Source organism: Tamandua tetradactyla, chromosome 6, assembly GCF_023851605.1.
Source record: "Tamandua tetradactyla isolate mTamTet1 chromosome 6, mTamTet1.pri, whole genome shotgun sequence".
NCBI classification, from domain to species: domain Eukaryota; kingdom Metazoa; phylum Chordata; class Mammalia; order Pilosa; family Myrmecophagidae; genus Tamandua; species Tamandua tetradactyla.
In genome coordinates this window covers 27,324,556-27,351,498 of record NC_135332.1, presented here as the reverse complement: position 1 = coordinate 27,351,498, position 26,943 = coordinate 27,324,556, and the positions used below count along the sequence as shown (strand labels likewise).

Sequence of the window (26,943 nt, the reverse complement as noted above, 5' to 3'; positions counted from 1 at the left end):
AAATGATAGCGGAGACTCAAACAGATATTTGTATACTAAAGTTCATAGCAGTCTTATTCACAATAGCCAAAAGCTGGAAGCAATCCAAGTGCCCATCAGTGGGTGAATGAATAAACAAAATGTGGTATATACCTACAATAGACTATTATTCAGCCGTAGAAAAAAATGAAGTTCTGATACATAGCACAACACAGATGAACCTTGAAGATATCAGGTTTAGTGCAATAAGTCAGACACAAAAGGATAAATATTATATGATCTCACCCATATGAAATAACTAGAATATGCAAATTCATAGAGTCAGAAATTAGAATAGAAGTTACCAGGGGATGGGGTGCAAAGAGGAATGGAGGGTCAATGACTAACAGGTACAGAGTTCTGTTTGGGTTGATGAAAAGTTTGGAAATGGATGATCTTTGGAACAACACTACACAATAAGCCCTAAGTTAAACCTGGTCATTAATGGTACAAATCCAATGTCTAAAAGTTTGGAAATGGATGAAATGGATAGTACTGTATTTATATGTACTAGAAAAGAAAAAGCTCCACATGACTCACTTTACTGCGATGACAACACTGTGGGTAGGAAGACGTAGTTTAAGGGACCAGTGGATTTTCACTGTAAGTCTTTCAGTTTTAATTAGCACGACATTGTAAATGTAATTGACACCACTGAATTGTACATAGGCATACCTCAATTTACTGCCCTTAGCTTTACTGTACTTATCCATATTGCATTTTGCAGATATTGTGTTTTTTAAAAATTGAAGGCTTGTGGCAACCCTGCATCAAGCACATTTATTGGCACCATTTTTCTACTAGGAAGTGCACCACATCTCCATGTCACATTTTTTTTAATTTATTTATTTTTTATTTACAGAAGTTGTGGGTTTACAAAACAACCATGCATAAAATACAGGATTCCAATACACCACCTTACCACGAACACCCAGCACTGGTGTGGAACATTTGTTCCAACTGATGATAGTACGTTTTTATAGTTGTACCATTAATTAACGTCTGAGGTTTAACTTAGGGCTCATTGTTTGTATAGTGTTGTTCCAAGGATTTTTTTTCTTAATTTTTATTCTGTTACCATAGATACAATATAACATTTCCCCTATTGATCACATTCAAAGATTTATATTTCAGTGCAGTTATTGCATTCACAATGTTGTGCTACCCTAGGAACCCTGCACATTTTAAGCCTTAACTTCACATTCCCTATCCCCACCCCACCTCCTTGTAACCTATACTCTAGATACTGACTCTATGAGTTTGCCCATTCTAATTGTTTCAGAATAGTGAGATCATAAAATATTTATCCTTTTGTATCTGGCTTATTGCACTAAACATGAATGATGTCCTCAGGGTTCATCCATGTTGCCTGATGCATCAGGACTTCATTCCTTTTTATAGCTGAATAATATTCCATTGTATATACGTAACAAATTTTATTTATCCATTGGTTGATGGACACATGGGCTGCTTCCATCTTTTATATTTTGTAAAATCACATTTTAATTAAAGTATGTACATTGGTTTTTTTTTTAGACAATACAATGGCACACTTAATAGACTATAATATAGTAAACGTTATTGTATTTCATATACAATAAATATTACTGTATTTATATGTACTAGAAAAGAAAAAGCTCCACATGACTCACTTTACTGCGATATTCACTTTCTTACAGTGGTCTAGACCCAAGCCTGCAATATCTCCAAAGTGTGCCTGTATTTAAAAGTGGTTAAAGGGAAAATTTGATATTGTACCTATGATACCACGATAAAAATTTTTAGAAAACCTCAAAGAGCTATACAACACAAAGAATGAACCCTAACAATGATAATTATGGACTTCAGTTAGTAACATAATCATAATAATATTGGCTCATCAATTATAAAAAATGTACCACACTAAAACAAAATATTAACAGGGAACTGTGATGGGGGTATATAGGAACTCTGTACATTCCAAATGATTTTTTTCTATAAACCTACAACTGCTCTAAAAAATACTAACAAACTACCTAAATAAATAACTCAGAAAAGCCATGTCCAGCAACACTGTGGGTAGGAAGAGGTAGTTTAAGGGACCAGTGGATTTTCACTGTAAGTCTTTCAGTTTTAATTAAAACAAGAAAAACAAAAGGCACCCACCCCACTGGGTGAGCTAGCACAGGAGAATTGTGGGGCACCTTCCCTGCACATCTCTTCATTCTCCAATAATCCCAGCTGGAGGAAAAAATCACCATCGCCATCAACAAAACTACTGCTGAAGGGAAGGCTGGTGTGTCCATAAGGTGGAAGCACGATGGCCCCAGCTATCAGAAACTCTGTGGTATTCGATTGGGGTGAGTCTCCTGAGAAGAGTCATCTTGCTCCCTGGTGGGAGGGGGTAGTGGCCCTTTATTCAAACAAAGAATATTTGAATATTCTACAAGGGGCGCTTTGATTTCATTTTGCTTCATTTCAGCCTTTACTAAGTACGTACCATGCGCTAGGGATCAATATAGAGAGGTTAGTAAACTCAGCCCCTGGTCACTAGCTGCTCCCAGTCCAGTGGGGGAGGGACATGGAAACCATTAGGCTTGCTTACAAGGCAGAGGTCAACAAGCAAAATACAAGTTGAGGCAGGTCGGTGGGCAGGCGTGTGACCTCTTGAAGCCACCAAGTTTCATCCACCAGAGGAATTAATCAGCCTGGAGGGTAGCACTGGGGTATCAGAGGAAGATTTCCTAGTGGCTGATCCTGGAAAAATGAGAAGACTTCCAAGAGGGAGAGGAAGGTTAGCTTGAGTACAGGTGGGGATGGGGAAGAGCCAGGAGGAAGAGTGAGAAGTTGCACCAGTAAGGGTGCTGTCCCCCAGATGCACTTGGTACCCATGATGGCTGTTCCCTCCCTCCCAACCTCTCCCCCCACTGCTCCCCACCTACTTCACCTGTTATTAAGGGAATGCAGACATTGCTGGGATATCTGGGTCATCAATATCTTGATACCCTGCTCCTGGGTCCCCTGGCACTCCCCAGCCATCCCTTCGATTGTTATAATACTTGGTAATTTCACTGTAAACTCTGTCTTTGAGTCCACAGTGCCAACAATTTGGAATTCAGCCCTTTGACCTGGAAAGAAAAGGATAAAGGTCATACTCTGGTGCTAACCCAATAGATCTCTTCCTGGAAGACTCTCTCTGGAACAGTCCCATACTGGGCTTGCCTCAATGTTCCCCCACCTTCTGAGCGCTGCAGCTGTGGCTCTCCAGGAAATAATATTCTCATTAGGAATCAATGAGGGTCACACAAATGGGTTTGAGCCCATTCTACCACTTTCTTAGCATGTGATTTTGGATGAGTCACTTAACCTATTTGAATCTCCATTTCTTCTACTATGAAAGAATAATACAGTACCTCCTCCCTATATGCTTGGGAAAAAATAAATAAAATCATTCAGTTAAGCACTTAACATAGTGCCTGGTACACATACTAAGTTCTCAATAAATGCAAGCTAGTTTTACTTAACTCTTTGAGAGGCTAAAATGAGACAAGGAAAAGTAAACCTGAAAAATTAGGTATTCCTGAGAATTGGGAAATGAATACTGAGCAGAGTTCAATCTTTGGTGTTTACACAAATGTGCTTTCCCCTAAGGGAATTTCATCAACTTAGTCAAAACTTTTTCTGGACTTAGACTTTGCCCGTGCCTTTAGGTAGTCATTGTGACAAAACATCCTAGTCCCAGTTTAAAATATTTTTGTTTTTAGTGTACTAGACATTTGCCAAACTAATTTTTTGAGAACTGGTGTTTAGTAAATTGGGTCTTGGCAATTTGCTTTTCAGAGAATTAACTTAGAGTTTTTTAAAAATTCTCACTTGAAATTTCTCCTAAAGCCCTTTGCTTGCTCAATTAAATTCTACCTGTGAAAGACCCACCACCTCCAAGTGCCCTGGACACTTCTCTTGTCACACTATACCCATGCCTGGTCCATGGTATATGGTCCAAAATAGTTCAGAGGCATTGTTGAACTCCTCCATCTATGGTATGCGGTATGACCCAACAAGAAGCAGCAGCCTAGCAGAGAGGTCTGAGCTATCAACTCCTCACCAAGAGGAAGTGAAATACTGAAATGGGTCTCCAAACGACAGTGCAACATTCTCCCTGCGGTTCTGGAAACCAAGATGGCACCCCAGGAATAAATGAGTTTGGAGACTTCTCTAAATCCCTTTAAGACCTTAGGGTCTTCTACTCAACAGTAACTTCCTTTCAGTCATGATCTCCAGGAAAAATGAAGAGAAAATACAATTAACACCACCTCAAAACAATGAGCTTATTTTATCTCTTTGATTCTTAAGACAGTCTTCTACAACAGACATATGAGGAAACTCAGACTTGCATAATGTAATGGTTACCCAGCTGGTAAAGTGTCAGAACCAGGCTTTGAACTCAGATATCCCCAGCTTTAAAGCCTGCATTCAAATGCCTCAATTTATTTGTTGATTTAAATTATAAATACATAAATGCACAAGGACAGCTCAGCTAATTTAAAAGTGAATTCTTTACTAAAGGGAAGCATGAGAAAGGAAGACTATTAGGAATAGTTTGCAATATAAATAAATTACTTCCCCTGCTCCCTTCTCCCTGTGTAGCTCTTCTGTGTGTTTCTTCAATTGGGGTATGTGGACAGGTACATATAAATCTCACAGCTTCTTTGTCAGCAGGTTGACATGGTTGATGGCAATGAGGAGATAATGGTGGGGTAGATTTAAAAAGTGGACAAGGCCTCCTGGCTCTCCCCCATTTCACACTGACCTGGGAATTCAGAATCCAGCTCATCAATCGGCCTTTCACCCTCCTCCCTCTCCAGGATGTCCTTCAGGGTGAGGTCTGTTTTGTAATACTGGAGTCTTAAGAAACTTCTCTTCACTCTCACCAGACAGAAGCAACGGAATCTGTCTGCATCAATGACATTTCTAACAGCAATCATCTCCCTTCCAGAGTCCAGCTTTCGGATCACACCTCTCGCGATTTCCTCAAATGCGCTGGGCATTGTGCCTAGACCAACTGGGAAAAGGAGGGCAATTTCAGTTTTGTAGAGGGGCATATGGGGTTCAAGTTCTTAAATTTCCCTTTGGCTGCCTGGGTCAAGTAAGAGCCAAAGATCTCAGGATAATCAGGACCTGAGAGGATTTGCTTTTTCTCCTTCTAGACAGTAAGCTGACCATGACACACTAAGGAGGGTGGATATCACAAATCCCAGACTCTCCTCAGTCTTTCATTGAAATTATCTGGAGGAAAGACGAAGCCAAGATTGCCCTAAACTAGGAAAAGGAGGCCCAGTTTCTGCATCTTCTATAGCAGTTACTCCGCTTCTCAGAGCAGCCTGCAGGGTGAGAATTCAAGCCCACCATCCCTCAGGCAACCCAATGTGGATGAGCAGAGGAACCTGGATGGGATGAGGGGCATAGCTGCCAGACCTTCCTTTGTCAGCACCAACTTCCCTTGGCTCTGATTTCTGGGCCCCCACCCTCTGTCCTAGGCAAGCTGTACTCTCCAAAGCACCTGGATGGGTACCTCCCTTCCAACCACTTCTCATCAAAAGAAGCAGTGACGGGCAGGCCACGGTGGCTCAGCAGGCAAGAATGCTTGCCTGCCATGCAAGAGGACCCGGGTTCGATTCCCGGTGCCTGCCCATGTAAAAAAAAAAAAGAAGCAGTGATAAGCTAGCCTCAGGAAGAAGCAAAAGCGAAAGGAAAAAGTACAAGAGCAGTTTGAAGCTGGACACCATGACTGTCATAGGTCCTTTCTCCTCACTGTCTGGCCACCTTTTGAAGAGTTCCTTACCCCTCAGTAAAATGAATTTCAACGTCTCACCTGGACACCATCACTCCCATCCCCTCACTCTCTCCTGCTCTATTTCCAGTCTCAGGGCCTCTACTGCCCTGCCCTTGCTGAACTCTCCACATGCCCATCACCCACCCTATCCAACATAGCTGGCTCTTCCCTGTTTCTATTCAGCAGTTCTTCATAGCCACATTCCATCTCTCAGGCTTTCTTACTTCCAAATGCATCTTGCTCTCCTCCCGTTCTGCTAATAACTCCACAACTCCTTCCTCTTGAGATCTTTCTACCTTACTCAGGCTCCTTTGCTTTTCTCCTGGGGCCAGGACTACCCTTACAACTCCCTGGGCTCTATTTCCCCATCCTATCTGCCTTCTTGAAGTCCCTTCTGCTCACTGATTCTTCTCCTCTGCTCCTGCCCTACCATGGCCAACTCAATTCACCCCCCAAATGGGAACTTTCCTGGGTTGAGTGGAAAGTCTGAACCCAGGGCCCATCCACCTCCTCTCTACTCCCTCTCCTCCCTCCTCAGTCGCTCACCAAATGTGGAGGTTGTAGGAATTCCCTCGTCAGAGCTCTGCAGGATTCCTCCGGAAGTCAAAAGCTCTCCAGGTTGAGCACTTAACTGAAGGCTGGGTGTGGCTAGGTGCCCCACCTCCCTTAGATATGCCATGTTAAATATGCCTGGCTGGAAGCAGATGAGGCCAGAGGTCAGAACCCCTCCTTCGTCTCTGACACAAGGAGTGGGTGGGGAGATCCTGATATATATTCTACATGGGTCTGGGCCAGAGAATGGTGTAGAACAAGGTACACTGAAATCCAGTAAGTTTGGATAGAGAATTGGAAATTTGGTGGGTATCAGCCAACTGCCAGCAGGAAAAGGCTACAGCTGTGCCAGGGACATTAGTAGAGTAAGCCCTTTGTAATATTGTGATGGAATGAGTGTACTTTGCATATGGAAAAAGCATGTCTTTTGGAGGTCCAGAGGGGAATTGCTGGTCTGAAACTGTTATATACCCCAGAAAGCCATGTTCTTCTGATCCAATCTTGTGGGAGGAGACCTATTGTTGGGTAGAACCTCTTGATTAGGTTATTTCCACGGAAATGTGACCCCTCCCATTCAAGGTGGTTCTTAATCTGATTACTGGAGTCCTTTGAGAGGGAGACATTTTTGGAGAAAGCACAGATGCTTATGGAAAGAACATGCCCTAGCAGAAACCAGAAGGATGTACAGCTAATGAGAGAGCCATTTTGGAAACCAACCCAGAAGAGAAGGGCCAGGAGACATTGCCATATGCCTTCCCATGTGACAGAGAAACCCCAGATATGATTGGCCTTTCTTGAGTGAAGACATCCTCTTGTTGATACATTAATTTGGACATTTTCATGGCCTTAGAATTGTCCATTTGTAACCTAGTAAATCCCCTTTGTATGGCCAAAAAAAAAAAAGAAGAGTAAGCTAGCTGGATCCAGCTTCTCAAATGCCACACAGGGCAGGCAACAAGGAAGGGTCAGAACACAGCAACTAACACCTAGTGGGAACGGGATGAGTCAAGTAGGGAGGGTTCAGCCTCCCTCCCCATCTCACACTCCCATGTGCCCCTCAAAGGGGCATGCAGACACTCCTTAACTGGATAGGTTCTACCCTCTTTCCCACCTTCTTCTCCAGGGAGAGATCTTTGGCCCCATCCTCTCTTCTGTCTCAGATATAACCACCCCAGAGAGCTCCGCCTGTCTTCTTGCCTCCCTCGGTTCTAAAAGAGCAGTTAAGGGGACAGTGATGACGATGATGCTGATGGTAACAGTAGTAACAACAGCATGGCTAGCAGGTAAAGCGTCTACTTACATGCCAGGATCCATGCTATTCCCCACAATAGCCCTAGAGGTATTATCCTTATTCTACCGAGGAAACTGACTCGGAAGGGAAGCGATCTGACACATCATGTGGCTAGAAAGTGGCAGAGCTGGGATTTGAACCCAGATAGTTCTTGCGCCCCAGGCCTTCACTGTGGCTGCACTCTTGTAGGTCCATGGAAGCTCCAAGGCACCCCACCCCAAGGGTGAGCCCACAGGACTGCATTTCTCCTCCTAGCACTGTGTCGGCCTCACTCTGGGGATCATGGAGTCCGGCAAAGAGCCCACCCTCTTCCAGCTGCCCACTCAGGACGCTGTGACACTGAACCAGGACCAGAGAGGGGTCCAGGTTACTAGCGGCAGCACCCCCCTCCTGCCAGGGACTTTGTACTGTCCCAGGAACAGCACAGAACATTCTGAAAGGCCATGCCCTCTGGAGATAAGGATTCCACAGCTGTAGACTCCTCCCTTATCTGGCTTGGCCTGAGCTTAATAAATCCTGGGGGGAGGGGAGGTGACCTCTTCTTCTCCCCCTCAGGCTTACGGAAGGGAGGACCAGTGAAGATCCCTCTGGTTCAGAAATATCAGAAGGAAATGCAGCCTTTTCCGGACAGGTATGGCTGAGGGGAAAACAGCCTTGGAAAGAATGAGGAATGGAGAAGTAATGGGGGCTTAGACAGAAACAAAGATGGGCCCCCTTCGGGTTGACCTAGCTTATGGAGCCCAGAAGCATAAGGCCTGTCAGAGGAGCAGCCCACAAAGGCACAGGGCAGGATCTGCTGTCTGGCCAGCTGCTGCCTCTGCCAGCTCCATCTAGTTCCCTCTGCTTGCTCCGGCAGCATCCCTTTCCCCAAAGTGGGGCAGTAGAGATCAGCACTCCCCAAGTCCTTTCCATCATCCAGAGGGTCAAACTGATGCCCACACCCCTGCCCTCAGCAGAGCTGCTACCCTCCCTCTGTCCTTCCCTCAGGGCCCTCCAGAAAGCAGAGGCCAGGCCGGGAGGAAAGAGGAACACATTGCCTTTTATTTGCATCTCTCAGAATACTGTACAAAGAGAGTAAAAATTCTATTCACACTTTGCTTAGAAAGATTTGGAGATGAAAGTTCCCTATGATACAAGGCTAGGAAGGGGAAGGGCCAGGAAGCAGAAAATTGAACCAGTAACTTCCTCTCTTCCTTCAGGCCCCTGGGAGAGGGCAAGGGAACCCATACCTTTTCAAAAGTAACTCAGAAACCCTGGACAGACTGGGTAGGGGAGTAGAATGCTCCTCTCCAGGTCTATGCTCAGGCTCCTGGCCCTACCTCGCTCTTCCTCACAGGCTAAGACAGCCCCTGCAGGCCAGTCTTTGCTCCTGCCATCGCCGTACTTGAGGAGGGATTCTAGGGGCTCTACAGCCCTCCATTCCCATTGGGAGTGACCTCATCTCCCTACATGTGCATGCCACATAAGAGAGACCCTGCCCCAAAGCTAGACTGTGCGGGGTTAGAGGAGAGGTGCTGCAAAAGAGACCCCATGATCCATCATTTCTGTCTCAGCTTCCCCGAGCCCCTCACACCAGTGTGGTGTCCAAGTGGACCTGTAAGCATAACAACTCACAGGCCTCTTTTACTCAGCTCCACCTCCTCACTCTAACCCAGCAGCTTCCAAGCCACAGCAGCCTCCCTCCTCCATTACCACTGCCATTCTGCGGGTAAGCTAACCCTCCAAGCCTGCTCCTTTCCCTGCCCATATCCCAAATGATAACGCTGGGTGTGGTTTCTGTCCCCACTCCTTTACTTACACCAATCTCTGCTGCTATGAGGCCCATTCTTCCAAACTCAATCCACACTCTTTCCACACTCCCCCATTAGGGCCAAGATGACAGCAGAGTGCCCCCAAACCTCTGGGAACAAGCATCCACACCCAGCCCTACCATCCTACCTTACCCTCCCCAACCCCACCCAGTCCCCAAGTGTGACTTGGATTAGACAGCACTCTGCCCAGAGAGATGAAGCAGCATCACACGCTTGCTCTCATAAATATAAGCACACACTGAGTGTCATCCTAGACTTTAGAATTACAGTGAGCAATCTAGAAGCTGTACCGTCCCCTCTGCTCCCTTTGCAGGGGTTAAAGTGCTTTGGCCACCTGAGGGTAAGCAAGTGAGCAGAAGGTTCCCCTAGCCTCCTGTCCCAATCTCTTGGGTCCATGTTCAGCCTGGGAGCCTAACCCATTCCATGGCTACCCCACGGAGTCTCTATTCAAAAGACAAAAGAAAAAGATCAAAAAAATCAGAAGGGTTGGAGCCCTGGGAGAGGTGGGACAGGCATCTCCGTGCCCATTGTAAGCTACTCCAAGTCGGCTACTGGGGGAAGCAAGGGGTTAAACTAGGGTCCAGAGGCTCAACCCCCATCTCTGGCAGTGTCCAGAGGCTCCTTCCTTTTTCAGCATCCAGCACAGGCCTTCTACCCTCCCCCGTCATCCTGGGCAGGGAGAGGGGTTGCATCCTCAGTACTTATTGATTCCAAAAATCCGGACTCCGTGGAGCTGGGGCAGCTTGGGGATGAGCACGCTCATCAAGGACACAGTGTTGAGAATGAAATGGATCTGGTCATACTTGGTGTAGAAGCTGGTGAGGAAGTACCTGAGTGGAAGGATTGGGGAGAAGTGTAAGCCTCTGTCTGGAGGACTTCTTTCTCCCTCCTTCCTGGATGGGAAGAAGCAGAATTCTGAGCAACCAGGGCACTATGGGAGACCCACCCAGCCCTAGACCAGAAGAGGGGGGGCTAGATCTCCCAGGTTAAAGAGCCCCCAACCCCTGAGGGAAGATGGGACCAGGAAGGCCCAAGGCCTGAGTCACGAAGACCCAGAGATCTTCCTTCTGCTCCTCCCTATCCCAGGGGCCAGAACTGGGAAATTTAAGCCTGGCTGGGCCTCACAGTCTCCCAGGCCTTGCTCTGCCTACTGGTGCCTTCCTTCACCCAAAGCACTCACAGCACGATGGGTGTGATAGTCAAGAACTTGCGAGATGCGGTGAACTGGACTCCATAGTCCATCTGCTCCCAGTGAGTCAGCAACCTTGCCTTGCCCTGGTCCGGGGTCTCAAAGGGTGTCCCCTTCACCGTGTGCAGGAAGATGTACATGCCCTGAAGAAAGGGGCCTTCGTTAGAGGATATGAAAGGCAAAAGGCCCTCCACTCAGCTACTCCCCCCTAGTCACAGACAGTGGGGGCGGGGGGGCATGTAATGTACAGCCTCACTCTGCTGGGCAGGGGGATGCAGGCTAGAGGTCAGGACAGAGCAGACAGGAGCCTGGCAGGAGAAGAATGAAGGAGACCAACTGGGTGAGAGGACAGGTCTGGCATGAGGACAGCACTCAAAGGAGAAGTTAGTTCCAGAATGGGCACGGAGATGCCTGACCCACCTTCCCCGAGCCCAGCTGTAGCCTCCCTATGTGGCTGGAAGGGGAGTATTCTTGGCAAGATGAAAAGGGACCAGAACCCTACTTGCCCACCCAAAGGGTATAAGGTAGAAGGTGACCAGGGAGCAGAAAGGAGATACGGTTTGAGATCTTCACTTGGGAAAGGGGCATTTCTGCACTGGGCTAGGCACCAGGACTCCTGGAGCCCTTGGTTCAGTTCTCATTGGCCCATTTTCCTGATACACAAACCAACTCATCCTGGAGATATAGACAAATCTACAGATTTTGTCCCTCCTATAGGAGTGCACAGGCCTGGAATCCAAGAGGGGAATTAGAGATGAGAGTTGGGTCTGGGCTCTGGAAACAGATGTTAAGTGCATCACCCTGACATCTGGCTCTTGTCTGGTGGGCTCCTTCTACCAAACAGCAGCTGACAAGGCCAGGGATGGGTGGCAGGTTACCCCTCACCATGTTGTGGATGAGGTTGGTGAGAGTCCAGACGACAGGGACGCTCACGAAGGGGATGCTGAGCAGCACCACATGGAGAAGCCCGATGGCCAGCACGTAGGACAGCCAGATGCCTCGGCTGTTCATCACCCGCGTGTTAGGGTTCACCTCGCTGTGCGCAGTGCCCACGTTCATCCTGCCGCCCCTCTCTGCCGCTGTCCTGCAAACAAGCAGTACAGGTGAGACAGGTCGTGCCACTTTCTCTGCCCCCTCACAACCTCTAAATCCTACAAGAAGGCAGACCCTTCTCTCCCTGAGAACTACACACAGTTCCGCTGTTTTGATTCTCAAGCAAGAGGGTAGGAGGAAGTCCATGTTGACAGCTCTATTCATTCCCCACTGCCAGGCTGGGAGAAACAACATGCTGCCCCACCCATGACGGCACTGGAAATGCTTGGAAGGCCGAGTCATCGAGTGGCATCCAGTCCCAGATCAAATGAATCAATGCTTCATCCCCAAACCCATCCCCTATAGCTATCCCATGAAGGCCCTCCTCCCTGAAGCCAGGGGAAAGGGGAAGAGGCCCTCCCCTTCCCTAAGAATTCTCACTCAACACAACCCCTGCCGGACTCTGTCACACTGAGGGCCTGGCATGGGACATCTTCTTCCCCCAAGTCCTTCCCGTAAAAGGAGACAGGGCCTATGGGCACCAGCAGCACTGGATGAAATCTTTTGCTGACATCACTTCCACCAACCTTCCCTAATTCTCCAATCCTGGGTTTCTCCCCACCCCTACTAGGACACTGACAGGGTAAAAAGAAAGAAGGTGAGAAGAAAGAAGAAAACAAAAGCGTAGGGACAACCTTTGCCCAGACCTGGTAGGTTCCATCTTGTTGACACAGAACAATCCATCCAGATGTCTTCTCCATTTAGCAGTCACTCAGGCTAACCCTTGTGATGCCACCTATTCTGCCACCAAAACATTCAGAGAAAAAGGCCCTTTGACCTACCAGAGGAGCAGTGAGGATAAAAAACCTGGCTGACAACATGACGAGCAGTCTCACCACCCTCCCCCTCTCTGCATGGGACATGACTCCCAGGGGTGTGGACCTTCCTGGCAATGGGGGACAGAGATCCTGGAATGAGCTGAGACTCAGCATCAAGGGACTGAGAAAAACCCTAGAATGAGCTGAGAATTAACATCAAGGGATTGAGAGAGCCTTCTCGACCAAAAGGGGGAAGAGTGAAATGAGACTAAGTGTCAATGGCTGAGAGATTCCAAACAGAGCCGAGAGGTTATCCTGGAGGTTATTCTTACGCATTAAGTAGATATCACCTTGTTGTTCAGGATGTAGTGGAGAGGCTGGAGGGAACTGCCTGAAAATGTAGAGCTGTGTTCCAGTAGCCATGTTTCTTGATGATGATTGAACAATGATATAGCTTTCACAATGTGACTCTGTGAATGTGAAAACCTTGTGTCTGATGCTCCTTTTATCTACCATATTAACAAAAGAGTAGAACATATGGAATAAAAATAAATAATAGGGGGAACAAATGCTAAAATAAATTTAGTTTGAAATGCTAGTGGTAAATGAAAGCGAGGGGTAAGGGGTATGATATGTATAATTTTTTTCTCTATTATCATTTTATTTCTTTTTCTGTTGTCTTTTTCTTTCTTTTTCTAAATCAATGCAAATGTTCTAAGAAATGATGAATATGCAACTATGTGATGATACTAAGAATTACTGATTGTATATGTAGAATGGAATGATATCTGATTGTTTTGTTTGTTAATTTTTTTAATTAATAAAAAAAAATTTTTTTAAGTACAGAAGGAAATACAATAAAATGTATAATGAATGGGAAAAAAAACCTGGCTGACTCTACGCTCCCACAGGTAGCTGGAATCCATAGCAACACCCTCCTCCCAAGAACACAAAGCCCTACCTCCAGCCTCCCTCCTGCCCTTCTCTGCCCCGCCTATCCTCACCTCAGCCTTCTTTCCAAACTAGGACCTACTTCCAGGTGTAAGTTAACACCATATCTCCACCTTCCCAACTCCAACGGTAGAAGCTATGCAGCGGGAGGAACCAGGAGGGCTGCCCTTCATGCCCAAGAAACAATGGTGGCAACAACCCAGAGTGGGTTAAGTGACGTGGAGAAGGCAGGGAGGGGAATGAGCAGTCCCTTGTCCAGAGCTTGGCTCTTCCCAGATCCCTGAGGGTCCTGGACTAGCTGGAGATGGGAACAGATGGTGCCTGTGTACTGACTCACCTTCCTGCTCAAGGGAATGTCCTGCCTCACGAAGACCATAAGGTCCTCACCAATCTTTCCTGGAGATGCAGAAAGGGACCCCAAATGCAGCTATTCTGGGAGTGCCCAGAAGGCCACCTTTTTCACTCCACTGCAAACAACCCTCTCAGATCATCTGCAGTCTCCCTCTGGCCAGGATCCCAAGCGGGTCTGCACAAGAGCCAGAATTCCCAAGGGTCCCTTCTCTATTTCCAGGATAATGGGAGCAAGTTTCTTTTTCTCATTCAGCTCCAAGCTTAGAGCTCTCAGGGAAAACGTGCCTTATAACTTATCTTCCCAGCATACAAACATAAGGGCTGGCCCAAGGTGACAAGTGAAAGAAGCGATGCTCCTGGGGCTCATCAGCCTAGCCCATTAGGCTGGATAATTGGGCCTATCAGAAGCCTAAGGAAGTAGAAAACCAGAGCCAGCTCGGCTGTTTACCTTCCTAGGGCCTTGGGGCTTCAGTTACCCTAACACAGCCCCTGGGATACCTACTACTAGATAAAAGCCTCGGTGTGTGTGTGTGCGGAGGCTGTGAAGTGAGAGTTTGAAGGACTTATTACTAACTGAAGGGAAAAGTTCCCCAAGTCTGACCAAAACTGCTGCTCTCCCGACACCTCCCCTCCTTCTCTCTACCCAGACTACCGCACCCAGGTGTGGGGTGGTATAGAAAGACCTCTAGTTTTCCCTAGTATTTTGTCCAAAAGTGCCAAGACCCTAGTTGAATCCTAGATCACAAGACCCAACACCCCCTTCTGGCTGGCACAGGTCTTGTCATCCAGCCTGAATGGTGTAGGAGGGGCCTAGACCCCATGTCCTAGCTAACTGCTCTGGGAAGCTTCTTCCTGACACTGAACACTAGGTGCACTGAGAGGAGAAAAACCCAGGAACACCTCCTTGCCCCCTGCCCCCCAAAAGACAAAGGCAGAAGAAATCCATAAACCAAAAAAAAAGACTGACAGCCAGGAAGCACCCTTGTGAGTAAAGGTAAATATCACTTCCATTAGTAAAATAATCAGTTGACCCCTCTCCCTGAAGGGAAGAAACGTGGAGAAGAGGCCAGCAGAGGTACAATCAACAGCAGACCAGCCTGAAAAGTTCTACTTCCACAGCTGGCAGGTGGCTGCCTGCACCAGCCCCTGATGTGGTTTCAAAACCTGCCCCAAACCAGTGCCTGCAGCAACTCTGTTCTGTTAACCACTTTCTTGCTAGCAGTTTTTTCCCACTCCTCCTCCTCCCTCCCCTACCCACTGGCACCCCACACTGCTATCCTGGCTCTGCCAGTCTGTCAGACAACTAAGTCAAGGCCAGAGTATGCCCCAGGGCAGCAGCCAGGTGAGCGCTTTCCATCCCCTTCCCCAGGTAAGGGCAGCCCTTTACGCAAACCTTTTGCTTTCTGGGTTCAGGGTACAAAAATCCAGGTCTGCACCCCAACGGAGAGTCCCCGGCAGCACTCCACAACGCCATTTCCATTCCGCCCACCTTCCAAACCCAGAAAAGGCTGCAGTTCCTCACCTCTCAGCTCCGGCTGGGCCTCCGGGACTCCGCCGTGGGAGAAGAAAGACCGCGAGTACCGAAGCAAACCCCCAAGAGCCCAGAAAGAGGGAGGAGCGAGGAGGCGGAGTTCTCACTATTGTTGTGGGGCTTTCTGAATGGGACCTCCGGCCGCCGGAGGAGCCTCCCACTCCGCTCCCCAGCCCGGGACCTAGCACTGGAAGCCTGGCCCGTTCCAGGGCCCCACCCCCATCTCCACGCGTACACCAAGCCTTGGAAGCGGCCAAACCTTTATCCCCAAAGCCAAGCCGCTCCCCGCCCCCCACTCCCAGCTACAGCGCCCCTCCCGGTCGTCCGAACCCCGACCTCCCGCCCCCACGTCCCTCTTTGGGCGCCCCTTAGGCTGATGCACCCCATTCTCACGCTGTCCAGGTCTCCTCCAGCCCGGGACGCCTCCCCGGCAGCCCCCACTCCTCTCCGGACCCCCTGCCTCTACTGCCAAAGACCCTCCGGCCCCTCCATCCCGGAGGCCGCCCGTCCAGACTCACCTTGCGAAACCAGAGGTCGAGGGCCCAGGACGGGTACCCGGGGGCTGCGGGACGGGGCAAGCGCCGGGACCGCTGCTGCCCCAGCCCTGTAACAACCCGCAGGGGCAGCCTCCCCGCTGGCAGCCCGGGCCGAATCAGCGCCCCGTGCCGGCCCCCGTGACGTCACCGCCCCGCGCCAGATTGCCCGGTGCCTCCTGGGAGTTGTAGTTTCTCCCCCGCCCCTCTCGCGGACCTGCCCGAAGGCTCCTGGGAGTTGTAGTTTTTTCCCGCTGCTCCTGTCGCGACCTCGCTGGAATCGCAGAACCGAATGCCTCACCCGGATGTGATAATAAAATGGTATGACTTTGGCGCATAAAAATCCCTGCTTTCTCGTCCTCGTCCACCAACTGCGGCTTACCGTCACTTCGGTTTTGCACGTGAGGAAACTTGGAGTCTTAAGTAACTTGCTGAAATTTCCCGCTGAGCCCCTGGACCAGAGCCTAGGATTCTGACCCCAAGGAAAGGCTTTTTCCACTACATCTCTCCGCCCCCGCCCTAATCCCAGATTGGCTCTTCCAAAAAGCGCACGAGGTCGGCCCCTGGGCTCGCTGGGCTCTCCTGGGAGCGAGTCCTTACAATGTTGGCTGGGGTGAGAGACTGGAGGGTGGAGTAGGTGGCCCAGAGACAGCATTGATTCAGAACGTCCTGTCCAGCCCACATGCTCGGCCTTCACCCCGCCCCCGGCAGGCTGCAGAGAAGAAGGCCATGTGTCATGGAAATACTCCTTAATGGAGAGTTAGGTGACTGAATTCCTCTCCCAGGTCAATGTGTGGGAGGCTCCATCTCTCTTGTGTACAGTTTTCGTTTCTGTACGCCCCGAAAGGGAAAGCACCAGATTTACTGCCAGGTTGAGGTAGTGTAGGCACTTCTGTACCAGCAGCGGGACCCTGGACAGATTATTTCATTTGTCTTAATCTCACCAATTCCGCACCTGTGAAATCGTTCCTTCAGCATTTGTGTGAATTCAAAAGAATGTATTCTAAAACACCTGTTGCATTGTAGGAAGCTATTTCTGTAGGAGGTTCAACTTTTGAGGACTCCTAACTCATTTCCACTTTCCAGGTCCCCAAAAGGGCCTTCTCTGGGTAGTTTCCACTCCCCCACATAGCTTCTCTTTAAAGCCACTGTATGTGTGGCAGGGCTGGAATAGGGGATCAAACCACAGCATGATGTACCAATCTGACTGACTGCAAACACATCCTAAAATGACAACGAGGGGACAGGAGGAAAGCACTGGCCCAGGAAACTTGGGGAGCACTTTCCTCTGCCTACTTCCCAACCCATCCCAGGGGACTGTTAGGAAGCAGTTGTCACAAGGTGTCACAAGGTGGGACCCCCAGAGGCACCTGGGCAAGTGAATATTTGAACCAACCAGAGCAAGAGAACATGTGGTTCCTCGAATATTTGCATGCCCAGTGGCCCAAGAGCTTCAATCCCAAAATCTAGATAATCACCCCAGAGTCTGAACAAGTTCTTCCTGTGTCTTAGAGAAGTGTTTCCTGCTTTGTGAAGGCTCCTTTCCTTAGACCCAACCTTCTGCAGCCATAAGGAAACGACTAAGTGTTTTCACAAAACCATCCATAGAGGCAAACAAAAGAAAAAGAAAGAAAGAAAAAGAAAACCTCTTCCTTTTTTCTCAAAAGGAGCCCATTTAGGGTGGGCCACGGTGGCTCAGCAGGCAAGAATGCTCGCCTGCCATGCCAGAGAACCCGGGTTCGATTTACGGTGCCTGTCCATGTAAAAAAAAAAAAGCCCATTTGATTCCTTTGATTTACTCTGAGATTCTTCCATTGTCCTTCGACTTGCTCAAACTCTCTGGATCCTTGCTACTTTCCTCACACTGGATCCACATCTCGGGTAAGGTTGTGACTGATAGAGACTCTAACGGAGAGATTACTAGCCGTGCCATGTAAACTGTGGATTTGTGGTGAACTGAGGATTGCTTTCTACTTTATTTAGCCCGAGTCCCTGTCATCATATTTCTCCTCTAGCTCTCTGCCCTCATAATTATCCCATTTTCACCAAACATCCTTTGGCCACAAATGGCCCTGGCGCCGTTCAGAGTGCACAGCTCTCACGAGGTACCGAGGGACATGCAACCCCCCTGGACAAGCAAGTAGCAATATGTGCCACGTGGCTGGAAGGGCAATCAGGTAATTACGCTTCTGGTAGCATATTCTCAGGAAATCCTCCCGTGTACAAGAAAAGCTACACTGTGTGGTGATGTTCATTAGGCATTATTCCTGTTAGTGGAAACCTAAAAGCAACCTAAATGCCCAAGAAAAAAATTATGATATCCATTGGAGGGAATGATATGCAGCCATTTAATAAATGGTTGTGAAATCTATGTAGCAGTATGGGAAAATGTTTGCTAAGTTATATGAAAAGATCAGGATGCAGAATAACAGAAGCATCTCCCAGGGATGCAGTTAGCAAAATCCTGCATGAAGGGAACAGGGCTGTTCAAGAGAAATTGGAAGAAGAAAAGGAAGAGAAGAGACTTACAGATGTAAAATTAATATATCAGCCAAAAGCCTTATTTGGACCCTGATTTGAACAAACCAACTTAACAACAAAAAAAGATTTTATTGAATTATCAGGGAAATTCAAATACTGACTAAATATTTTATTGCATTAAGGAATTATAAATGTTAAGGCATGATATGGTAGTGTGGTAATATTTTTAATAAAAATCCTGTGTAGAGATATATGCCAAATATTTGTAGGCAAAATGATACTATGACTAAATTTTCTTCAAAATAATCTGGGCGTAGAAGAAAAGAAACACTACTGGCCATGAAGTGATAACTTTTGAACCTGGGTAATGGGAACAAAAGGTTCCTTGTATTATATCTACTTTTTTGATGTTTGGAATTGTCCACAATAAAAAAAAGTTTGTAAAAACCTGTATATATACTACATTTAAGATAAGCAAAAATAGAGTCTTGCCAAATGTTAATAGAGGAAACTATGTAGGATGGGAGTGGGTGGGGGGATATGAGAACTGTACATTCTACCTGGTTTTTCTGTAAACCTACAACTAACTAAATAAACAAAGAAACAAAATGGGGGTCTCTTTTATTAAATCATTCCACAAATATTTGAGCATCTACTTTACTAGGCTATGGAAAGTCAACAAAACAGAAACAGACCTTGTGTTAGGATAGAGGGATCAGGGGTGATCTTTTTCATTCTCTAGTTTCAAACTTTGTGTAATGTGATATTATTAGTATTACTTTTTTTTTTTTTAACATGGGCAGGCACCGGGAATCGAACCCGGGTCCTCTGGCATTACAGGCAAGCCTTCCTGCCTGCTGAGCCATTGTGGCCTACACAGTTTTACATTTTTTTATGAAATGTGTTTTAAAAGCAGTAAAGGCGGGCCAAGATGGCTCAGCAGGCAGAGTTCTTGCCTACCATGCCGGAGACCCCGGTTCGATTCCCAGTGCCTGTCCATGCAAAAAAATAAATAAATAACAAAACAGAGTGAGCTGCCCTCACAGCTTTTCCCTGCGCTCTGGGAGCTCCAGGTCTGCAATCTTGGGAGAACTTCACATTCCCCAGCCTTGGGGTGTTACCACTTGGCGGGGTGGGACGGCTTCTGCCTGCGACAGATACACCGGCCTGAGCTGAGATAGCAAACAGAGGGCACGGTAATAAACAGAGAGCAGATTCCGGGGCAGTGGGGAGGGAGGTGGGGCGTCAAGAAGCAGAGCCCCTTCCCCCGACCCTGGGAAAGAGAAGGATACCCCTTCACTCCTAGCCTGCTCTGACCTACCCCCTTCCTGAAGGGGTTGATGTCACACCCAGAGCAAGTGCAAGGAAGGAAAGAGCTATTTATTTAATTGGCAGTTGGGTTTCTGTTTTTGTTTGGGGGCGGGGGTGGTGGTGGTAGGGGAGCACCCTGGGGCACGTGAGGGGCGGGTGCTAAGCAGACAAAGGAGCACTGAGGGAACTTCCTGAATGCTGCAGAGCAGCTTAGAAGCAAGGAGGGTGTGCAGGGACTGGCCACGTCGCAGGTCAGTGCCCTGCCTGGCCTCTCTCTGCGGGTCCCTGTGGTTGGTTATTTTGGGGCTGTGGAAAGAAAGGGCAGTACTGGCCAGGGCCTCTGCAGCCAGAGCCGAAGCCTGGGAAGGAGACCTCCCTCTGGGACTCACGGGCAATGCAGAACTTGAAGAACCACTCAATCTGCTTATTTTTTTGGTGTGGACAATTGGCATTTCTCCCATGACCAAAAGCAGTTTAGAAAATGACGAATGTTACGGATCAAAAGAGCAATGGGTATTAAAAAGTATGCTTGCTGCATTGACAGTTTCAAAACAGGACCCCCAGCACCCTTTCAATTGCATCTGTACCCCTAGTAGGCTGCACCTATTTAGAAATTCTGGGTGGCCCTTGCCCCTTATCTCCTTCTTCCCCTGCCTAACACCTATATGTCCTTCAGAAACAATCACAACTGATGTTATTAGGTGTTGGCTGTGTTTCAGGCACTGGGCCTGTATAAACTCTTTTACTCCAAAACAGCGCTGTGAAGTACTTTTGTTATTCCCGTTTCATAAGTGAGAAAACTGCAGCACAATGAGTTTAGATGTTTTGCTAAAGGTCACAAGTCTAGGAAGTGGCATTTCTCCCAAAAGCCATTCCTGCCCACCCCACTGGCCCTCCTGTTCCAAGAGGTTTGTTAACACCTCTGTCACTGCATTGAAGATGCTATATCTGTTCACTATCTCCTCCCCCATCTAGGGCTGTTTACTCCATGTCTTACTCTTATTTGCATTTCCTGCAAATACCGGATTCTTAGTAAATATTAGCTGAAGTACATAACTGAACCACACTTCCCCATCTATAGCCACACTGATTCATGAAACATACCTTACCCTCTCTTGCTCTTATCTTGGCCTACAATACTTGTCCGCCTCTCCTTTTCCATCTGGTATACCCCATTCATCCCTAAGGCCAAGTTCATCTGTTACCTTCTCTGTAATGCGTTCCCAGCTGTCCAAGCAGAGTCCCTTGCTTCATCCTCTAAGCTCCTCTGCCCCCTGCAAATGGCTTGGACAGAGCCCACCCCTAGGCTACCAAGTGACTGTATTTGTACATAAGCCTGTCCTCCCATCTTGGCTGGGGATTTTTTACTTCTCTCTGCATCCCTAATGTCTACCACATCCTAGGGCACACTAGACCTCAGGAGATGTGTGTTGAACAAACAAGAGAGGACTTTACCTGGGAGGTGAAGTAGCTAGCTCTCCTCCTTTCCTCTCACTTTTCCTCCCCTACGGAAGATGTAGCACTTCCAACAACAAAGATGAAGGGCCTGAAGGCTTGCTAAATTTCTCTTCCCCAAGATCACATCTTGAGGGCATGGCATTATTGCACTTGGAGGGAGGAGCTGTGACTCAGCCTTCCCAGGGTGGGGGCCTGAAGGAGCTTACTTTCTTGGCCCCTGAACTTGGGAGCCTGAGCCCTGCCATGTCCCAGCCTCTCCCTTGCCCAACTATCATAGACACATTAAACATCAGGCTGGAAGGGATCTCAGAGACTGTGTGGTCCAGAGAACTGAAGACTCAAGAGGATTGGGAAGGATGTGCCCAATGGCACACATGTCTGATGTCTTAAGGGCCTTAGACCAAAGGTTTCCCATGCATCCCACAGGCCATGGTGAAGAATGAAACACCTCTGTCATGTCTCCTTCTCCATTCCTACCCTATGGCTTCTACTTAGGCCCTTATCATCTGCCACCTGGACTGTTGCAGTAGCTGGCCTTTCTTCTACAAATACGTCCTCCATGCAGCCAACAGAGTGATTCAAACAATAATCTAATTTTAAAACTCTTTATCCATAAGCCATTCAATCAAGTACCAATTCTCATATATATATAATATATAAGACAGACATATAAGACACAGAAGGATCTGGTCCTTTTCCACTTATTTCATCTTAGCCTTTACCAGCAGCCGCTTGCACTCTATGGTCTAGATTAAGCCAAGCTATTTCATGCTCCCTGGATCTTACACACACTTTCTGCTTATCCACCTGTTGAACCAAACTTTAAAGGCCCCGTCCAATGTCCCTCCTTAGTGAAACCTTCCCTGACACCCTGGAAAAGTGAGTTTATCAGTTCTGAAAGCAACAGAAAACCAAATAAAGCAATGGTTCTTACCCCAGACTGCCGTTAGAATCACCTAAGGAGCTTTTAAAAATCCCAATCACAGGACACATGCCAGGGCAAATTAATCAGAATCTCTGTGGGTGGAGTCAGGCATCATTAGTTTTCAAACCCTCCTGAATTCTAACATGCAGCCAAGTTAAGAAGCACTGAAGTAGAGGTTTATTTTTCTCATATGAGTCTAGAGGTAGGCGATTGCTGGTGTTGGTTGAAGCCAACATCCTTTCCTTTGTGCTTTGTTACCTCACGGTCACAAGATGAGTCTCCATGCAGAAAGCAGGGACAAAGCTATAGGGAGGAGGGGAGGGCCCAGTGTCTGATTTATGAGCAAATCAAATACTGTCCCAGAAATCCCTTCCACAGACTTCCACTTAGATGCCATTGATCAGAACTGGGCCACCCCCAGCTACAAAGGAGGCTGGAAAAGTAAGCAGTGTGATTCCTGATAGGCTGAGAGACCAACTGGGATCTACTATCAGGCACTGAGTCCCTTGCTACTCCCAAGGCAGGGGGTGATATTGAGCAAGGAGGTACAGAATGGCTACCCAGCAGCCAGCTAGCAGGTTTGGCCACGGTTAGTTATTCTCTGTCCTTCAAAGTCATTGTCTGTTGCAGCAGTCGTCACGTGAGCACATTGTAGAGACAGGCATCTACATGACTATCTCCCTCTAAACCAGCGGTTCTCAGCTCAGGCTGCACATTAGAAAATACCAGTGCCTAGGCCCCACCCACAGAGGTTGTAATTTAGTCAGTCCCGGTGAAGCCCAGGCTTAAGTAATTTTTCAAAGCTCCCCAGGTGATTCTAACGTGCAGGCTGGGCTTTTAGAACCACTGCTGTAGATGCAGTACCTTAAGAACAGGGTGTGTAGTCCCTGCAACCAGCACAGTACTTAGCACGTAAGGCTGGCAGGAAATCTTCATTCAGTGAATGAATCAATGTCACAAAAGAATTTCCCCGTCCAACTTCTGTCAACCCCCACCCTGCACTGTCTTGACTGCAGCTCCTCCTTCCCCACTCCCCCACCCCATAGCCCTCCTTTCTTCACTGCTCCCTGCACTTAGCCACCCTCATCTGACCAACGCCCACAGCTCCAACTGGATTTGCCTGTGTGGACAGAGCGCCCACCTCTCCCACAGCTGCTGTGCTGCATACCCCAGTCCTGTTCTTTCCTAGACATTCCCCTAGTCAGAGAAAGAGAAAACTCTCTCCATCAACAGTCAGTCTCAGCTCTTGTGCCTTAACTAAAGCCCCTGCCCAGTGTGAGATAATAAGGCAGTGGCAGGGTGCAGGGGCCCCTGTGCTTTCTATCCCAATTTCAGCCACACTCCTGAAATGGGCACCTCAGTGTTCAGTCACTCAGTACCTCACCTAACAAGCAACCCAAAGAGAAAATTGTCACTTCTCGTGCCAAATGCGGAAAAAGCATCTCATCTGATTTCACACAAAGGGGAATCTGAGAAATACCCGTGTTGATGTTACAAGAATGAGTCATTGATAAGTACATGCCCAGGGATGACATCTTTGGTATCCTACCATCTGGTTCTGGCCCCAACACAGTCCTTAAAATGTTTGTTCCAAGGTCACCCCCAGGGCCAGCCTCTCAGGAATGTGGTGTAGTCACATAGGGCCCGTTGCTCAGAAGGTCCCCACGCTTGGTTTTAGGTTCTACTGTCCCCATCTTGAAATTCTTAACAGTTTTCATTTGTTATTTTTCCTGGTTATCCATAATCTCTTATCAAGTTCAGCAATGTTTTCCTTCTCAGAAACTCCTCCCCTGCACATCACTTCAGCCTCTTTTGTGAAAGTTGCCCTTCCCTGGCCACTCTGACACCCTATTCTCCTGTTCTCTTCCACCTCGCTGACTTTACTCCTCTTCTCTTTTTCTGGATGGTAGAAGTGATCCAGGGTTCGATACAACATTATGGATATCGTGGGGGGCACAAAGGCAAGGGAATGCAGGGTACTGGCAAGGGTGGCATGGAGGAAACACAGATGTCAACTGTGATAGGAGGTGGCTGGAGAAGGAGTCAGGAGATTGGGACTCTCATCTAAGTTGGGTCACTGATCTACTGTGTAATGCTGGTCACATTTCCTCTCTGAATCTCAGTTTACCTACCTGAAATCCAAGAGGGTTGGACTAGACGGTCTCAAAGGTCCCTTCCTTTAAGATCTATCAATCTTTGAGTCTGTAAGTTCTAGCACCAAACTGGAGATATTGTAGGATGGTGCCACAGGAGGATGAGGCTATGGGGAGGTCAAGACAGCTGATGTGGCTGGCACTAAACTGGGTCAGCCACATAGTTATTCCCATCCCTGGCTCCTGCCCCTGTAGACCACAGGAGATATGGTGGAAAGGAAAAGTTGACCCACATGCTAAAATCATGGAGGAAGGCCAAAGCATGTTCTGGAAGGCAGTAACAATAACAAGTAACATTTGTATAGCATTTCTCAAAGTGCCTTCCCATCCACCCAACCCTGTGTCCACATTCTCATTTTCAGACAAAGGCTTGGGGAAATTGGATGACATGCCTAAAGTCACACACAAAGCTCATCTTCTGACCTCAAACCCTTCCTTTCTGTGCACATTAGGAGAGGGTGGGATAATGGGGTGGCATGGGCAGGATCAAGAGGCCCTAGGAAAATAATTTGGGCAGTGAATAAAAAAGTATCTGCAAAGTCCCCTAGGGGAACGGGGAAGAAAAGAGGAAATATTCAACTTCCCTATCTGGGGAATTCCTGATATTCTTGCAAGCAGTGGGGACAACCAAATCAATAGGCTAAGCCCTCGATTCTAGGTTCATCCCTATGAAACTTATTTCTGCAAAGACGTTAAACCTACTTAACACCCCCAGAGAACCTCTTTTGTTGCTCAGATGTGGCCTCTTTCTCTAAGCCAACTCAGCAGGTGAATTCACTGCCTTCCCCCTACATGGGACATGACTCCCAGGGGTGCAAATCTCCTTGGCATTGTAGGACAGAACTCCCAGGATGAGCCAATGAGACACAACATTATGGGATTGAGAAAGCCTTCTTGACCAAAAGGGGGAAGAGAGAAATGAAACAATATTAAGTTTCAGTGGCTAAGAGATTTCAAACAGAGTCTAGAGGTTATCCTGGGGGTTATTTGTATGCATTATATAGATATCCCTTCTTAGTTTGTAGTATACAGGAGTGGCTGGAGGAAAGTACTGGAAACTGTTGAGCTGTGTTCTAGTAGCCTTGATTCTTGAAGATGATTGTACAATGATATAGCTTTTACAGTGTGACCATGTGTTTGTGAAAACCTCGTGTCTGATGCTCCTTTTATCTAGGGTATGAACAGATGAGTAAAAAAATAAAGATAAAAAATAGATAAATAATGTGGGGGGATAAAGGGTAAAAAAAATTGGATAGATTGAAATACTGGTGGTCAATGAGAGGAAGAGGTAAGGAATATGAGATGTATGAGTTTTTTCTTCTTTCTTTTTATTTCTTTTTCTGGAGTGATGCGAATGTTCTAAAAATGATCACAATGATGAATATTTAACTATGTGATGATATTGTGACCCATTGATTGTGCACCATGTATGGACTGTATGTGTGTGAAGTGAAAAAAAAAAAGGGAGAGACCCTGGGAATAAATTGTCCAAGGCCTCCTGAGCTCCTCGGAAAGTCAAAGGTGCCACCTTGGGAGTCCAGAGCCCCAGCAAACAGAGAACATGCGTCAGTTCCAATTCAGAATATAAAGCAGTGGGGAAGTTCACAGGCCACCGCATCTGACTCCAAGCGCCTGGAAGAACCTCTTCCAATTCCCAGAGGAGTACAAGCTGGAACTGGTACCTGCATTCCAACAATGCAGAGTACAAGCTGGAACTGGACCACAGCACCCCTGGCAAGCAAGAAGTTGGGTACCTGGAAGGAACCAAGAGATGATGGCCTCCCAAGCCACACATTTTCTGAGGAAAAGGCGAAGGAAACTGTGCTGACCATGGTAGAAGGTGCCAAAAGGAAATAATGGAGGTCAGAGAACAAGAGTGGGGGAAGGGTCAAGTTGGGGCAGACAACTTGTGTCGCTGGAGGCAACAGATGTGGGATGAAGCCCACCCCAGTTCTGTACCCCCACCCCACCCCCGCTCAGGCTTGCCAAACAAGGGTCCTTCTGCCCATCCAGGCTCTGGACAAAGGAGAGAGATTCTGGGGAGGCAGAGTCTCAGCTCCTGCTGGGGAGAGGGGTGATGGAAAGGGGCAATGTCAGGGCTTTTGGGAGGAGCCCAAGGCAGGGAATAGAATTGGGGTCTGGTCTCCCCACAGCAGAGAGCTCTTCAAGGTCTGGTATCTGCCCTTTTTGGCATCGTCTGGCCAGGCCATGGCTCAGGTATCTGACACCGACATCTGGGGCCCAGAGTCACACGCCAAGAAACCCAACACTCTTGAGCCCCAGCCCCCAACTCCAGCAGCTACAGGCAAGCGAGACTTGGGAAGCAGGTCTCCAGAACCGAGCAGCAGGGAGACTACTTCCGGGGAGAGAGGAGCACAGGAGAAGGCTCTCCCACCAACAGGGTGAGAAGCTGGGAGGAAGAGGGAGAGGATGAGGGAGGAAGAACAGGGCAGAGAGGACAGTGAGGAGGCAGGTGGGGGAGGAGTGCTGATTCAGGAGGGGGTTGGTGGACCCAGAAGGTGAGGTCTGAGGCGTGCCTTACCTAGTCACCTAGCCTAGGCAGGTGCCCTGAGGTCCTGTTGTGATCTGCCTCCCTTGTCTCCTTCACACTAATGCCAACTAGGCCATCTGGTGCCTACCTGGCCCGCCTGGCAGCCACCCAGGTAGGCGTGGCAAAAAGACTTGATTCCAATGAAAGGAAATCAATACATGGAGGAAGCAGAAAC

At 47.9% G+C, this 26,943-nt stretch overlaps 2 protein-coding genes across 6 annotated transcripts in view; both read right to left on the bottom strand.

Moving 5' to 3' along the window:
- GSDMB (gasdermin B) overlaps positions 1-10,648 on the bottom strand; it is a 35,107-nt gene extending 24,459 nt beyond the window's left edge. The window contains exons 1-4 of one of the 3 annotated variants that reach the window (XM_077164502.1): positions 7,494-8,582; positions 6,377-6,524; positions 4,808-5,059; positions 2,945-3,125 (exon numbers count right to left, since the gene is read on the bottom strand). In XM_077164502.1, the coding sequence (XP_077020617.1) occupies positions 2,945-3,125; positions 4,808-5,059; positions 6,377-6,509 (566 nt within the window). In that variant the 5' untranslated portion in view covers positions 6,510-6,524; positions 7,494-8,582. Of the gene's footprint in view, positions 1-2,944; positions 3,126-4,807; positions 5,060-6,376; positions 8,583-10,314 lie in introns of those variants that run through there. The other 2 variants (XM_077164503.1, XM_077164504.1) reach the window with 2 other exon arrangements.
- Positions 8,693-16,399, bottom strand: ORMDL3 (ORMDL sphingolipid biosynthesis regulator 3). Of its 3 annotated transcripts, none has more exons than XM_077164507.1 (4): positions 16,272-16,399; positions 11,559-11,757; positions 10,665-10,816; positions 8,693-10,314 (listed from the first exon to the last, which is right to left on the bottom strand). In XM_077164507.1, the coding sequence occupies exons 2-4, from the start codon at positions 11,730-11,732 to the stop codon at positions 10,179-10,181; spliced, it is 462 nt and encodes a 153-aa protein (XP_077020622.1). In that variant the 5' UTR covers positions 11,733-11,757; positions 16,272-16,399; the 3' UTR covers positions 8,693-10,178. The 3 variants fall into 3 exon arrangements, with proteins under 3 accessions (XP_077020622.1, XP_077020620.1, XP_077020621.1); XM_077164505.1 differs by lacking the exon at positions 16,272-16,399 and adding an exon at positions 15,875-16,024; XM_077164506.1 differs by lacking the exon at positions 16,272-16,399 and adding an exon at positions 15,348-15,455.
- Positions 16,400-26,943: the final 10,544 nt, after the last annotated feature.